Below are 14,937 nucleotides of genomic sequence, written 5' to 3'. Positions count from 1 at the left end.
GCCGAAAACAGCTTCTCGGTACGCCGGGACGATGGGAAAGTCGTGTGGACGGTCATCATGTGTGGCTTATTTCAGCATGTTTAAATTGCAGAACATCTCAGCTAGTCGCTAGCCGCGGCGCCCTGATATGTTTCGGAGCTGCATGTTGATCACATTCCTCCCCTCTTTAACAAAGTCTGATGAAGCTCCAGATTCTCGATGGGTAGTTTATCAGTGATGTAGCGCGGGCGTTTGTTTCACGTTTTCCCCAACTGCGCCGCATGGTGTCACGCCGAGCTCTGATAGAACGCTTTCTGAGTCTTCCCCCCCCCCCCCGAACCCTCGCTCCGGTTTGTAAAGACACTCTGGAATGAGTAGGTCTTTGGCCGGAGCAATATACCCAGTCCCTCTTTCGGCAACGGCACCCGGCGAATGACGAAGGTTGCAAAAAACGACTTCGGGCCGTGCTCGCTCGCGGGGGAAAAAGAAAGAAAGAAATCACAGCTTCGCGGCCGCCCCGGTGCGCGCGTTATACCTCTCCAGCTTCTCCACCCGGAACCCATGCCTCGGCGCGTGAACCCTCACAGAGGTACCCTTGGGCCCGGTGACCTCGAAGACGACCTCATCCCCGTCGAGGCTGACGAGCTTCCCCGTGTCCTTGTGCGAGGCGCCCGTGTCGGCGGGCCAGACGATCACCTCGTCGCCCGCCTTGAGATCCTGCGCGATCACCAGCAAGTCTTTGGCGTCGACTCCTCCCGTAGTTGATTCGTTATACGACGACGAGACGACGATCTCCGCCGCCTCGTCGCCCGACACCGTCGCTACCTTCCCAGCTGCCTTTCTAGCGTCCGAGGTCGTCTTCTGGAAGCGCTCGATCCAGGCAAAAACTTTGGGAAACTGCTCTTTGGAAACGTGCTCCGCCGGCAGCGCGCCAGGGAGAGAAGCTAACCAATGCGGCAGCCACACGGCCTCGATATCCGCCAGCGAAGGGCTCTTCGTGCCGGAAACCCAGTCCCGCCCGTCGGCGAGCAGCGTCGTCTCGAGGAGCGCCACGGTGCGGCGGATCTCGTTGATGGCGTTGGGCCGTCCGCGCTCTATCGTCTCGGCGGAGAGCTTGCCGCCGACAAAGTCCTCGCGGTCCTTGAACCAGGTGCGCTTGGGGTCCTTGAGCATGGGTAGGTTCGTGGGCAGGACGTTGATTGCGTTGGAGAAGACGGAGTCGATGATGAGGGCTTCGAGGAGGCGTTCTACGGCTGCGTGTTCGGGGGTGGTGGCGCCGAGGCGGGGCCGTGAAGGGTAGAGTTGCTCGAGCTTGCGGAGCATGAGGCGCGTGTCGAGGTAGACGTCGCGGCCGATAGCGAGGATAGGGATCCGGCGGTAGTTGAGGCCTAGTTTTGACACGTCTGGGCGGGGGAGGACTGGTGGTTGCATCTGGAGCGGTTTGTTAGTTTTTTGTAGGTGAATAGGACCACGGACAAGGAATCGTGGTGAAGATGAAGGTGTGAGAATTGTCGACTTACACACTGGACATAGGGGATGCCTCTGAGAGCTAGGTACCACACGATCCGCTTCGCATAGGGCGAGGCGGAGTAGTGGTACAGCACAATCTTCTTGTCCTCGTCGGATGAAGCCATTATGTTCGGTTTGGGGTGTTACGCCTAAAGCGATTGAGAATGAGACGAAGTGAGATGAGGTGCGAATGCGATGAGAAATGAGCGAGCTTCTGTTGATTATTGGTGAAAAGCACTAAACTGAGATGAGATGAGATGAGATGAAATTGGGCAGTGGATGAAGTGTTGAGGACTCAAACGGTCGATGACGATGAAAGAGAATGGCGGGAAATCTGCGAAACGACCGGGAGATATGTTCGAGATGCCGAGGCACAAACGCGACGGGGGCACCTAGCGGTTCCCAAGCTAACGTGGAGTATGCGGGATTAAATGGGGATAAGAGAAGCCAATGGGAGTGCTTTGTGGGGTTGCTCACCTAGGTGAGTTAGCCAATTGGGTGTTATACTTTTAACCTCTCTTTTCTTCAGGACTTGATAATTCGTGGTGTTTTCTTATTGAGAATCTCGAGTAGAAATTTCAGGACAATGATATTGATTTCGGATCCATTTTGTAGAAGAATCTTTAAGGTGGCATTTCGAGGGCTGAGAGAAGGTGCCATGAGCGAGGTGCTTCAGCGAGGCATAATAAATTGCAACATACGTCTGCCTCCCTGGTTTCGTAATTGTTTTACTCTCATTTCATAATGCTTTGAGGTTCGCGCAACATAACGTATATATAGAGGCGCAAACTGTCATATGGCTTGCTAGGAGTTCAGCTGTCATATAGCAGGACAATCTACAGCATATATTACTGTTGGTTCCAGCCCGCAAGCAAATAGGCTAACCTCCAAGAACGACCTTAGGTATACTAGACAATTTACAACGTACTTCAGAAAGTATCAGGCCTACTGTCCTGCACAGCTAAGTCCAGAGCTGAAAATTAACAGTGAGATTCCATAATCTACCTTCTCCGCTGGGCCCGGATCCAATACTCAGACTGTGCGTGGATACCGCAGTTGAAAGTCTTCCAAGGATCCAACGGATCGCAGATGGTGAGCTCAAGTCGTCGAAGCAGCTGATAGAACACCCTTGTCAGCATTTGTCTCGAAAATCAGGCCTTCTGGTCCCCTTCCAACGTGCTGGGATGGCGCAAAAGAGTAGAGCAGGAGAAAGAGAAATCGCCACAGCAACACGTACCTCGAAGAACACTTTGTTCAACTCCATCAACGCAACCGGTCTCCCAAGACACTGATACCGCCCATAACTGAAAATCAACTCAATCGTAGCCTCCATCTCGCGCAGTTTTTTCTCTGCTGCGCCTGCCGTCCCGTCTTCTTCTTTTGCATCTTCACCCTGACCGACAAGCCACCTCTCCGGCCTAAACTCGTCCGCATCCTCGCCAAAGACGTCTGGCCGGCGGAACATGGCCCATGAAGACCACCCGACGCGCGTGCCGCCGGGGATGAAGACGCCATTCCACGTGTCGCCCTCTGGCGGCGCCTGCTTTGCCATCAGACCCGCCACGGGCGGGAAGATGCGCAGCCCTTCTTTGATGACGGCTTGGAGGTAGGGTAAGTTGCGGGCTTCGGCGTCAGATATGATGGGGCGGCGAGCAGTGGTGTTGTATTTAGAGAGGATCTCTGCTAGGAGTTTATTGTGGACGCGGGGGTTCGTGATGATATAGAGGAGCGTGGCGCGGATTGCTGTTGCTGTTGTGTCGGAACCGGCGATACTTTTGTAAGAGAGCCGTCAGTCTTTTTTTTTCTTGCCCATCCTTCTCCCCTAATCATATAACCTGACTGGAAAGAGCAAAGGTGAGTAGACAACTTACATCTGGAGCAGGATCTCAGATTCAGCTTCCTCTTGCGTGAGGCCATGGGTGACGAAGGAACCCAGCATATCCCTCTGGACTTTCGCATCAGGACCAAATCGCTCGGCGGAGAACCTTTTGGCTATTCTATATGCGGGAATATCAGCGGGAATTATGCAATGCTCAATATCAAATCAGGATAAGAAACATCAGATCTGTCTCACCCCATCACCTTACCAAAACCCAGCGGGTCCTTCGCCGTAGGCAACATCGACCTAAGAAAAGGATACCGAAACAATCTGATAACCCAGGGTACAACAGTCATGCCCATAAACACGGGCAAATTCTCCTCCGTCGTCTTGATGTACTCGTACATATCCGAATCAGACGCCACGAACCCAAACGGCTCCCCAAACGCGAGATCCGAGATGACGTCCAGCGTGAAGAAATGCGCTTTTCTCCCAAAATCGAATGGTTTCCTCCCGTCGACGTAGCGTTCAATGAGTCTGATCAGCCGGACGAGGTTGCCGTCAATCTTTTGCTCAAAGGCCTGGACCTCGCGGCCAGAGTACTAAGGAGAGCCATCTTCGTCAATTACTGATTCGATGGGGGGGGGGGGGGTTTCCTTTGACATAACTCACTCCCGCGGCCATCTTTGATCGTAGCTTGGTGTGTTCATCCTCGTCTCTGCACGAGAGGACGTTGTCCCTCGACGGGTTGAAGCGCATGCCGTCGTACCAGTCTGAGCGCCGGTACTCGCTCCGCACGCCGAGCATGCGCCTCATGAGGCCAGGGTCGTCGTTGAGGAGGTCATTGGGGCCGATGCGCGCAAGGGATCCTTTACAAGTTGAACTTCTATCAGCCTCAAGTTCATGTGCGCCTGCGGTCTGGAAAACCTTCAAGTAGACCATTATCTGTCTAGAAAGCGAATTTCCCCCCACATTGTACGACTCGGCGAGCACTCGAGCACCATATTGGTAAAGCAGAGACAAAGTCACTCACCATATTTCTTTGTCACGTTGTAGAACTCGAGATGACCCCGAGATCCCGTCACGGTCTTGAGGAGCCACGACTTGGACACAGCTGCCAGAGGAGGACCTTTAAAGTGCCGCAGTCGCCGGTACTGTCTCGTCGTCTCGTAGACTCGGAACAGCACAAAGATAACAAACAAGGTAGCCAGAAGAGTCCAGGTAGGATGCCGATCCCAGTGATTGTAGAACGAACCAATGAACAGAGGGCTCCTGGCTATATCTGGACCCATTCTGAAGGGTGAATGGGATGATTATACGTCAAAGTATGTTTTGCTGATGATGACGTACATAAGAATTGTAGGATGTAAAGTATGAAGAAGACGGGAAAAATCATGTTTCTCCAAAGGCTACAAGACAAGAATCACTTGTCAAAGGGGAAAGGAGAGTGGGGAGCGGAAATGATGGAGCAACGGATGGCAGCGTTCGTTGGTCCTGTTGGTTCTCACATTAAACCACTTGGCAAATCTCCCCCTCTCCACTGGAGCAGCGGGATATGATATCCCTCGCCCTATGACTGGACCAGTTTGTTGGAAAGTTTGCTTGCACCCATGCTCGAGAAAACTTGTAACTACTGGAAAATGGCTTGAGAAAAGCAATGTGTGCTGTCGTCTTGATACGGGGCGGAGAGCCGACCTGAAAATGGCATCGAGGTTCAGACTGCATTTCCAGAGTATGTGCAGATCTGGCCATACGGTCATCTGCGAGAATTAATTGGCCTACAAATCGGATCTTGTATGCACCTCATCCTTAGGTCTGACAGGCTCGGCAGTTGGTGGTACCTCATCTTACCATATCTAGCATTTACGCCTGAATAGAAGGGTTCTCGGAAATCGATCTATTTATCGGTTTGAATTGACCATAGGGATTGAAGAGAATTTTGGGATATACATGTATACGTACGTTGGGGAGTGTATCTGCTACGGCAGTCGATCAGGACTGGCGGCCGCGATAAGTTCAACATTTTGAAGCTTTGTCTGAACGGGTTTGTCTCTAAAGACTGACCTATATTCGTTCACTGAAACTCGTCCCATCAGTCACCGGGAGCTCTTTGAATTGCAAACGCTAATCTTAATCCCATACCACTTGGTCGAAGACGTTCGTCAAGAAGGGAGGCAGAAACCAGACCTGGCCATATACATTACGCATTCTTCCACTTGAGATCCACGAGTCAAATTCCAGTCCATTTCACAGTGGTAAACTTCCTACTCAACCCGACCTTGTGTAGATATCAGACATAGATCACGACTTCTTGATGGATGTGCAGCCTTAGAAGACGTTCCTGCCCGGCCGCTAGAAGAATAGCTTGCAGACGGAGCGGCCCCACACGGCGCCCCGAGCTAAACGAGCGGCGTGTACTTCAAGACGGCAATTTTCGGACTTTGCAGTGGTCAAGTCTCAGAACCATCTAATGACAATCCAAGCATTATCCCACAGAGAGGGAGAGGGCGCAGATCCAAAGCAACGCGGTCTGTCTGCATGCTAAGAGTGGCCCGGCCGGGAGCATCCCAGTAACTCCGGGGTAGCAGCCGCGATGCCAGCCCATCTCACTTCCATCCCAACTCTGACCGCAGCCGGGTGTTGCGTCTCATTCTTCCCCCTTTCCCCGAAACCTTGCGCGGGCATACTGGCAATAAAACAGCGAATCGGAATATCGCACTGGGGTTCCCCGTCACTTTTCAGGAAAAAATCGTCCAAAGTCTTTTCGGTAGATCGTGCTTCAACCGCGAGCATACATGGTGTGTTACTTTGACGGCGTTCAAGCCCCATGAACTGCGTCCGTCTACGGGTAGCACAGGTTGTTTTTGTTGGCGACAACATTTGAGCCCTTCTCACCATGCATACGCGGTCGGGTTTCGGTCTTGAGGGGCTGGGTAAAGATTGTTTCTGGGCAAGGAATACCACGAGCGGCAGAGTGGTGTTTTCAGTCCACAACAAATGCAAGTACGGTTCTCAACAAACCGACCTCTTACTACAACCTCAAACAATGTCCAGCTTGCTCGTCTAGACATGAAAACAGCGCAAGCTTACTACAATCCAATGGCTTGTAACCGAGATTCCATCGGTGGCGGTCACAGCGCTGAAGAAACGTCAAACTGGGAGCAGTATGGCGATACTTTTGTCTTGTAACGCCGCAGAACGGCGAGACATGCCGAGGAGATATCTCGTTTGCGACATGGAATTCTGTAACGGCGGAATGCTGCCGTACATAATTCTTAAGACCTTACAGTGAGACCACCACTGGGCTATAGCTTCGCGTCAATCTGAGATGAATACGAACACACAAGAGATTACTAGCTCTGACAACAACAAGTGAGGCAGAACTCAGCTCACGGACTTCTTACATGCTAGAGGTGGTCTGGCCTTGGCGAAGGCTTTCTGACGCAAAATTGGCGGTAAGATGAAGAGCTGAGATTATATGGCCCAGGTGAGACATTGCTGCAAGGTGGGGTCGAATGAGGATTCGGGGCGCGGCGCCGTATGCTTTGTGGAAACGCGGGGAACGGGAGTCTAAAGTGCGGGCGTTAGCTACCCGTAGCGGACAGCTGAAGTATTGATATTTGGTGACGAGCAAACACAAACCAAAAGTAACGGAGGCGCCAATCATATGGTGATGTATCTGTGTACGCCGCTTTTGGAAGCAGGTCTCGTGTCCGAGGTCAAGGTAGCCTGGCAGCGTCGGATGGGCACTGAGCCGCGACCACAGCAGGCAACTGTGCGCCAGTCAGCTACTCGAGACCGAAGCGTAGCTGCACACCGCAACTCGGTATGACAGCAAGGAATTCCTAGTGGTCAGGTAAGCTGCATTTGGGGACGGCAAGATGCAACAGGAGTGTGGTGAGCATTTCGTACTCTGGACGTCAATCCCCCATCCGAGCGTATAGTAGCGGAAGCTTGGGCCGAGGCCGACAGGCTAAAACAGACCATTCGCCTCGAAGCGCGTAGACACCCGGTAACACAAACACGCTGGACGAGTAGAGACGGTCGTGGTCAACACCCTTGCTGCGCCGGCTTGTGTTCCCCGAGGATGGGGGCGGCAGGACGATAGGCCAGCCATGACAACTGGCATGGGAAGTGAAATGAGGTATTGATGGATGGCGGCCTGTGTTCAAGGGTAAGCGGCGCCATGACGCTAATGGCCTTGAATTTTCCCGTCCAGATCAGGGGAACGACGATGGGTGTGCATGTTTTGAGGCACAATAGAAACGCCGGGAAGGCGTGAGAAATCCTGTTGACAGCTGGAGCCTGGAGGCAACGTGGCAGAAAGAGGTGAGGTTGAACCAGAACCTTTTTGGGGCCGTGAGTCAGGAGTTAGGACGCAAGCCGTATGTAGAGGCGAAGGAGGGTATTTACGTCGTTTGCGGAAACTTGGGAAGCTTGATACGAGCGGCCTGGTTGATTGCACGACGTGGGCTTGCTGACAATCCGCAGCATTGTTGATGAGGCTGCAGGGGACGTGTAAGTGGTAGGACGCCATACCCTACCCTATCCTGATTGCTAAGATGCCTTCTCTAGTCTCGGTGTCTGCGTGCCACGATGTATTCGTACTCCATACTTGGGAGTAGCTACGCTCCGTTGGCCTCCAAGCCCCTGTCTCGCAAGACCAAGAGTCCAAAACGAGTGTCGGATTGGGGGTCACCCAAGAGTGCCGTCGCAGGACGGGAAGGTGAAGTGTCAAGGTGTGTAGGTTGTAGCATGTCGTTTCCAGGCCTAGTCCACCGTCTACCTCGTGGCCGAGATGTGTTTGGGGGAACGAGGTGGTGTGAAGCTGCTGTGTGTTATGTGTTGTCTGCTATGTGGTGTGTACAATAGTAGGGGGAACCTGGAAGTTCCTTGCCCGTGGCTCCGTCCCCAGAGTTTGGGGAATGCAGGAAGTTGGGGGTTCCCTTACTTTGGCGGTCTTCTCCGCAAAATGCAAGAGAGACCCCACATTCCCCTTACGTACCTGATTAGTGGAGTCTAGTTACCCGCCTTGGTCCACTTCAGGCAAGGAGGTTGTGGGAGGGAAGTTCCAGATTCGATTGAAGAGGAAAATTCAATAAAAATGAGAAAATGCTCTGTGCCTCTCTATCCCATCCCCATGGACCATTCTAACGTCTAAGAGAACGGACGAGAAAAGCCCGCGTAAGGAGGTATGGCGATCCGGCGCGTGAGCCGAATGTCAGATAGAGAGCAGCTACCTATGTTGTACGTAGGTACTCCCCCATGGGCTCAAAAAGACACATGGCCTTGCTATCCCCGTCTCCCCGTCGGCAAGCATTACCTTGCCTCTGGGAATAATGGCCGACTCTGTGACATTTGGAGGATTTTTGTCAATTGCCCCCATTCCCTCTGCAATCAAATAGAGGCTTTTGAAACTAGTCAAAGTTGTTCTATCACTTCCAAATTCGGTTTGGAGGTGAGTTCCTAAGGCTCGTCACCGAGATAAGGTCTATCCCTCGGTCCCATCTTTTGACGATCTCAAGTGAAAATGGGTTAGAAGGATGCCGCCTTACCAATTTGACTGGAATTCAGCAACGCAAGATGCGAGCTACAGCTCCGTAACCGTCTAGATCATGCGAAAGGCAAGCGGAGCCTCGGAGGTACTAGGATACCTCACTCCACAAGTCCACATTAATACAGCACTCACTATTAGCACCTCGTCCTCATTGATTGCTAGGTTGAACTTGCCGTACGATTTCCGTCCAATACGTTGGGGAAAAAAGAAGGTACAACTTCCGACTTCCGGCGGATGGGACGACCTTGAACAGAATTGGAGACTGGACGGAGCCCCATCCCTCCTTGCGCCTTATTCTCATCCATTCGATCCGTTTGGCCCGCAAGTTCCCCCAAAGCGCAAGGTCCTAGGCTGCTGTGGGATTATTCTCGTACTGCGTACCCGCCTGCCGCATAAGCAAGAAAATCCGGGGCCAGAAAAGACGATGAAAAGTTACCAGCGGATAGAGAGAAAGAAAAGTCGCCGACGGCATGCGACAGCTGGGATGACCCAGACGCGAATGGCGGTAAAACCCGTGGGAGCTCTTGAACAGTACAAAACAAGAAAGGAACAGCCCTGTTCTGTTCGATCCCAGCTTGCCCTGGCTTCCGGCGGCATTCTTTCTCTGTTTCCCCGAACTGATCACCTCTTTATCTGAGGAATTGCACCGACTCCATTATCACACAGGCGGTACCTATTCGCAGTTTTTGTATCCGCCGTTGCGGCATGCTCTATGCCTAGAAAACGAAGACGACGGGAAGGATGGGCAGGGAGGAAGACTGCGAAAGAAAGCCCTGCCTCGGCAGAATACATGCTCAAACCCCTTTGATTTCTATTGTCCACCCCGTGTCGCCAGGTGCCTTATCTGTAGTTGCCCCCATTTTAGTGGTACTCACTTATTGCGTACTCTTACACCCAACAACCGAACGGTCAGGGTCAGCCCATCCGGCCCCATCGCCGAGCTCACGCAAAGGGGCAAGCAGCCCTGATCCTGGTAGAGGAACATCCACATGGAACATTCCTCCCCTTCCAGACTTCCAAGCTTCCAGCACTCCCCCGTGAAAGCCGGGGATTGTCTTTTGGAGGACCTCCATGGATGATGAGAGCCGGTTTGGGGCTAGCCAGCACAACAAACAGAGGGCAGCACGACAGAAGATTGGACCGTACGACATGTTGCTTTTTGACCGACGAGCCTGATGTCCAGAGGCAGCCAGAGGCAGAACACTGTCAATATGCGTACCTTGCTGTTTCAATAGGGATGCAAAGTATCAACTACCTTACGTGCCTTTTCATAAAGCGCGGGTACGTCAAGAGTCTGCGCGAGCTCCCACAAATGAATGCCCATGGTAATCATAAAAAAACTACAGCCAGTCCACTGAGACATGATACTGCCCATTCGTCATGACACAAGCACGACAAGCCCGCCCCAGCCCAAGCACAGGTGCTTCATCGTCTTATACTTTGCCTCATTAGATTGCGACATTGCAAATCGCAAGCCTCGCATGCCAGCTCTCCGCGATCTTCGTTGTGTACCTATCCGTACCTCTCATGCCCCTCTGCCTTTATCATTCCGTCTCAATTCCACGTCCGTCTAACATCGGGTAAGGACTCTCTACTCTACCCTGACAGTCTGCCTTCTGTTTCCGCCAGTCTTTGGAGCCCGTGAGCTGTCAAAGAGCAAACTATGGTCCATCCCAACTTCCTCGCCATTTTTCTGAACCCTCATCATCCTCTTTCCACCTCTCACTCCTCTCCCTCTCACTCTCACTCTCACTACACCCCCCTCCCTTCTTCGTCTTGCTCATCTCCCCTTCATCACTGGAACCCCTGACTTTCTTCCCCACGCTTCCGTTGAACTCTCCCGGCAACTGCAACCTTACCCGCGCCTCTTGTCGATTTGCTCTGCCCATAGCCCACCCTTTCGACCGTTCGGTTGGGTCCTTTTTGCTCCCAGGCATTCCACCCACCCTGGTCTTGTTTGCGCACCGACTTGACCAGCCCGGGGGTGGTCGGTCTACTTACGACACAAGGAAAGGAATTGTGAAATCTCTGTTACGGATCGCGCACAAACGCCCGGTCGCACCCTCTCTCGTTGTCTCTCTGCTCTCTGCCTTTTTTCTTCTCTCTCTGTGTGTGCGTGTCTGTCAGCCGATTCTCATTTGGGGCTCTCGGCTTTAAATATTCTGGCATCTGCACTTTCCTTACGCCTCTTGCCCTCCATCTCGTCCACCTACCTTACATACGCCTCCCCCATCTCAAGGATTATCACTCCACTCGACTGTGTCTCGGCACCAGTTCCAGCCTCGACAACGCCTCTCAACAAGCAACCATATCCACAGCTGTCTTTATAATCCCCGTTTCTTCCCCAGATTCTTCCGTACAGATACAGATCCATCACCATCGGTACGTGGAGTCTGTCGACAACGCAGCAACATCCAGACTCTTTGTCTAACACCTGCGTGATAGGACTTCACCTGTTCATCCCCTCCGGCACACACAATCAAAATGCCTGCCAGCCAGATCCAGATCGCCTCGCCTCTACCTATTTCTCCTCAACGGAGGAATCTGCGCCTGATGACGGGCCAAGATCTCTACACAAGTTTGAACGCGACTCTCGCCTCAACCACCCACCGCCCGGTGACGCCTGTACATATGATTCAAGAGAACGACTACAGCGTGCCGGCGCCTCCTCCACCAAGCCCGGTATCATTCGCTACAGACCACTGGCAGTCATCGATCCGCCGATGAGATGTTCTTGTTCAGAGCTACGAACGAATTCTTTTTGCCCACTGTTCGACATAGGGGCTACTCTTTGCTTGTACAATCAGCATACGGACAAATCATGGGAGTACGGGGCGAAATGCGCGGAGCAAACTGTTTTTTTCTCGAACGGCTCGCGAAATGAGGTTTAAACAAAAAGCAGGACTGGCACATATCATGGGTTTCTTCTTCTTCTTCTTCTTCTTCTCGGTCTGCATACGGGGTTATTGGCAGCAAGTAGCCACCCAAAAAACGTTGATGGTTGGAGACGACGATGGGCGTACCACCTTACACATTATTCGGAATGCACACTCGTTTTCGGTGTGCAACTAGGAAATTGGCCTTTCTAGCTATGAATTAACATTGATAACACATTTTCTTTTGGCAACCGCCTTTGCCTATAGCTGCTGCGTTTTAAAAGACCCGGGGATTGTGACTCGTTCTGCGAATGGTTCGCCGGTTGACAGGGCGTCAAAAGGGCCGTCCCATGTTTGCATTGGAACAGCTCGAACAGCCTAATCCCCCCGGGTTGTTGACAGATGTGAGGCAAGCAGGGACAAGCAAGGAATCTCAAAACAGCAGTTACAATGCTTTTCCCAAATTTGGATTGCGAGTTTGGAAGTCGGGCAGAATATTCGTCCATACTGACTCCCTTCTGCACTTGTTCAACCTTTTTTTCGTCCCTTCCATTTTCTCCGGGGGAACCTCGACGGGAAGAGCTTCCGTTGCCCAGACGGTTGGGTCCCACGGAAAAATAGAAGGTGGAGGATGGTGCCGAGGTTTCGCCTGCTGAGAAAGCACGGGCCACCAGCACCAGAGCCAGCGCGCCCCACCACTTAACGCGACTTCTCGCCTGCATCGTGTGCACCTTTCGAAAAACGCGTCTGTCGCGGTCGGTGGTCCGCGACCCCCTTAGCCCGGCGCGTTGCTGCCATCCGTTGCTCCATCATTTCCGCTCCCCACTCTCCTTCCAATGTACAAAACCTCTTCATACTCTTCATGACTTCTTGATACTTTCAACTTGTACCTTCTACACGAACCGAGACTTTTTAATTGCGCTTGCCAATCCTCTCGACTTCTACTTCTCAACTTCACAGCTTCCGCTTGTAATCTGCATCGCTCTCGACCGCCTACGTTGTTCTCCTCTCATCACCTAGACGACCAGCACTTGCACATCTCGACGCAATGGCTCGCGCAGCTTCCCGTCGGCAGGTTAAGCCTGTTGCAACCACGCCAGCGACCAACCTCATCAGCAAGTACGGCCGAGTCTTCAAGACACACCATGCTCCCGTAGACGACGCTTCAAAGAAGGTCTTCTTCATCGGACTGCCCTCCTCTCTTCCCGTCGCCAAGACGGAAGTTAAGCCAGAGATTAAGCTCGAGTCCAGCCCGGAAAGAGCTCTCCCCCCTCAGCCTACAGCAACACCCTCAAAGAAGCGCAAGGCAAGATCGAACGACGAGGACGTCTCACTGAGAGATGCGAGAAGCGACGTCCCAGGATGCGAGTCTCTGAAGCGTCAGCGAGTCTTCAAGAGTGGGAAGGACGAGCCTGTCCCCATTAAGCTTGAGGTTGTCCCCACAACCGCAACCACCACCACTGCTGCTTCTACACGAAAGAGCACCACATCGCCAGTCGCCGACAGCCGCCGAAAGACTCGCAAGTCGGACGTCATCTCCCAAGCAAAGACCGAAGTGCGCAAAGCCAACCAAAAGGTCAAGCAAACAAAGAAGCACAATGCTACAAAGTCAGAGATCAAGGAGGAGGTTGTCAAGAAGCAGCTGCCTGCCGAGCTTCTGGAGCTCTTGGACCTGCAACGCGCCATCCTCAAGACTGTTTCTCTTCAGCTCGTGCACCAAAACAACAACGCACCGCTTGATATCAGCTCGATCGCACCTCACGTAGCCCGCACATGGGGAAAGAGGAGAGTCACAGTGGACGACATTCGGAGATGCATTGCCATCCAAGACACAAAGACACCAGGCCAGGAGGATGAGTCCCTCTGCTCGCCCTTTATCGTCACCGACTACGGCCGTGGCAAGCTCTGCCTCGAGATGGATCTCACCAAGAACATTGGCCGCATCGACGAGAATGAGCTCTGCCGACAGTTCGAGAAGAACCTCCACATCATGTGCTCCCAGCGCGCCATGGATGAGATGTCGGATCTCGATATCTGCTTCGAGAACCTGAGCTTCAACGACCTGCCCAAGTCCGATATTACTGTTCGTCACACAACCATGTCGGAGAACCCCCTGTTCGCCAAGGGACAACGCGCCTTGACTGGAATCAAGAACGACATCCTCAAGAAGCAGGAGAGAGAGACGCAAACCCAAGCATCGAAATTCCCGGCACTCAACCCCAACGGCACCAAGATGACCCTCCTCGACAGACTCCGAGCCAAGGAGGAAGCCAACGCCAACATCCAGCTCCCTACCGGCCCCGAGATGGCGAGAAAGCGCGCCCTGCAGCGGGTGGGAGACATCTCCGCCGTCCTCTCCATGCTCGTGTCGTCGTCGAATGCGGCCGGACAGATGGTTGTGTCCTTCACCATGCCTGTTCTGCAGCAGAAGCTCAAGGACTCCCTGCGTGTACCCATGTCCATGGAGGAAGGTGTCGATGCGGTACGTCTGATTGCCAAGGAAGTCGCACCGGAATGGTTGAAGGTTGCAACGGTCGGTGGTAAGGAGCATGTCGTCATCCAGACGAGACGCAAGCCGTACGAGGCGGAGCTCGCTGCGCGAGTGAACCGACTTCTCGCATAGTTGAATTCATCTGAGGGAGAGGTTATCGGTGGAAGTGTGTTCAGGGGATTGGGTTGATGCATAGCATAGCGTGTTTTCTGCATACGGAGTTTGGAAGATACCACAGACAGAGGGATGAGACTCACATGGAGTTGCAGGTGCTTGGGTTCATTTGAAGGGGGGCAAACATGTAGACTTGACACGATGAAGGTGTAAACAGTCACACATTTAGAGACTGCAGGAGATGCAGATAATGGATTCAGTGTAATCGTCAGCTTTGGAGTCGCCAACTCATCTATTGTGCTGTAAAACGTCTAGGAACCGTAACCTTCATAAAGAGCTAGCCTCTCGAGACAGTTCTGAGTCTTCAGTCTTGTATCATGCTATGCAACCCAAAGCCGAGTTCATTTTGTTGTTCAATACGACCATTTTTCGCCTTTCCAAGGATCCAGACTCCCAGCGCAAGCAAGATTAAAGCCACGAGCGCTCTCTCTCTCTCTCTCGTGCTGTGCCGTGCCCTCCCCGAGACTGTGACGATTCCACCGATTGAGTTGAGTGGTATCAATCAAATAAGAAGAAACTACTGAAAAAAAGT

The 14,937-nt window shown here is 52.7% G+C and overlaps 7 protein-coding genes across 7 annotated transcripts; 5 read left to right on the top strand and 2 right to left on the bottom strand.

The window, feature by feature from the left end:
* Nucleotides 1-477: 477 nt before the first annotated feature.
* CPAR01_04042 (glutathione S-transferase) lies at nucleotides 478-1,613 on the bottom strand (the record flags this gene model as incomplete). Its single annotated transcript, XM_060488324.1, has 2 exons — nucleotides 478-1,410; nucleotides 1,500-1,613. The coding sequence occupies 2 exons, from the start codon at nucleotides 1,611-1,613 to the stop codon at nucleotides 478-480; spliced, it is 1,047 nt and encodes a 348-aa protein (XP_060352530.1).
* A 973-nt stretch (nucleotides 1,614-2,586) lies between these two features.
* Nucleotides 2,587-4,599, bottom strand: CPAR01_04041 (uncharacterized protein; the record flags this gene model as incomplete). The annotated part of the gene is made up of 7 exons (XM_060488323.1): nucleotides 2,587-2,667; nucleotides 2,726-3,260; nucleotides 3,360-3,473; nucleotides 3,576-3,613; nucleotides 3,655-3,909; nucleotides 3,980-4,299; nucleotides 4,341-4,599. The coding sequence occupies 7 exons, from the start codon at nucleotides 4,597-4,599 to the stop codon at nucleotides 2,587-2,589; spliced, it is 1,602 nt and encodes a 533-aa protein (XP_060352529.1).
* A 2,381-nt stretch (nucleotides 4,600-6,980) lies between these two features.
* On the top strand, nucleotides 6,981-8,054 carry CPAR01_04040 (uncharacterized protein; the record flags this gene model as incomplete). Its single annotated transcript, XM_060488322.1, has 4 exons — nucleotides 6,981-7,133; nucleotides 7,571-7,692; nucleotides 7,799-7,825; nucleotides 7,883-8,054. 4 exons carry the CDS (start codon nucleotides 6,981-6,983, stop codon nucleotides 8,052-8,054), a joined length of 474 nt encoding a protein of 157 aa, XP_060352528.1.
* Nucleotides 8,055-10,225: 2,171 nt separating this feature from the next.
* CPAR01_04039 (uncharacterized protein) lies at nucleotides 10,226-10,438 on the top strand (the record flags this gene model as incomplete). Its single annotated transcript, XM_060488321.1, has 1 exon — nucleotides 10,226-10,438. One exon carries the CDS (start codon nucleotides 10,226-10,228, stop codon nucleotides 10,436-10,438), a length of 213 nt encoding a protein of 70 aa, XP_060352527.1.
* A 979-nt stretch (nucleotides 10,439-11,417) lies between these two features.
* CPAR01_04038 (uncharacterized protein) lies at nucleotides 11,418-11,591 on the top strand (the record flags this gene model as incomplete). Its single annotated transcript, XM_060488320.1, has 1 exon — nucleotides 11,418-11,591. One exon carries the CDS (start codon nucleotides 11,418-11,420, stop codon nucleotides 11,589-11,591), a length of 174 nt encoding a protein of 57 aa, XP_060352526.1.
* Nucleotides 11,592-11,780: 189 nt separating this feature from the next.
* CPAR01_04037 (uncharacterized protein) lies at nucleotides 11,781-11,936 on the top strand (the record flags this gene model as incomplete). The annotated part of the gene is made up of 1 exon (XM_060488319.1): nucleotides 11,781-11,936. The coding sequence occupies one exon, from the start codon at nucleotides 11,781-11,783 to the stop codon at nucleotides 11,934-11,936; it is 156 nt and encodes a 51-aa protein (XP_060352525.1).
* An 852-nt stretch (nucleotides 11,937-12,788) lies between these two features.
* Nucleotides 12,789-14,363, top strand: CPAR01_04036 (uncharacterized protein; the record flags this gene model as incomplete). The annotated part of the gene is made up of 1 exon (XM_060488318.1): nucleotides 12,789-14,363. The coding sequence occupies one exon, from the start codon at nucleotides 12,789-12,791 to the stop codon at nucleotides 14,361-14,363; it is 1,575 nt and encodes a 524-aa protein (XP_060352524.1).
* Nucleotides 14,364-14,937: the final 574 nt, after the last annotated feature.

The sequence above is a fragment of the Colletotrichum paranaense genome (assembly GCF_030867605.1).
Source record: "Colletotrichum paranaense strain IMI 384185 chromosome Unknown Scaffold_3.1, whole genome shotgun sequence".
Lineage (NCBI taxonomy): Eukaryota > Fungi > Ascomycota > Sordariomycetes > Glomerellales > Glomerellaceae > Colletotrichum > Colletotrichum paranaense.
The sequence above is the reverse complement of the archived record's forward strand: the minus strand, read 5'-3'. Positions and strand labels throughout refer to the sequence as shown.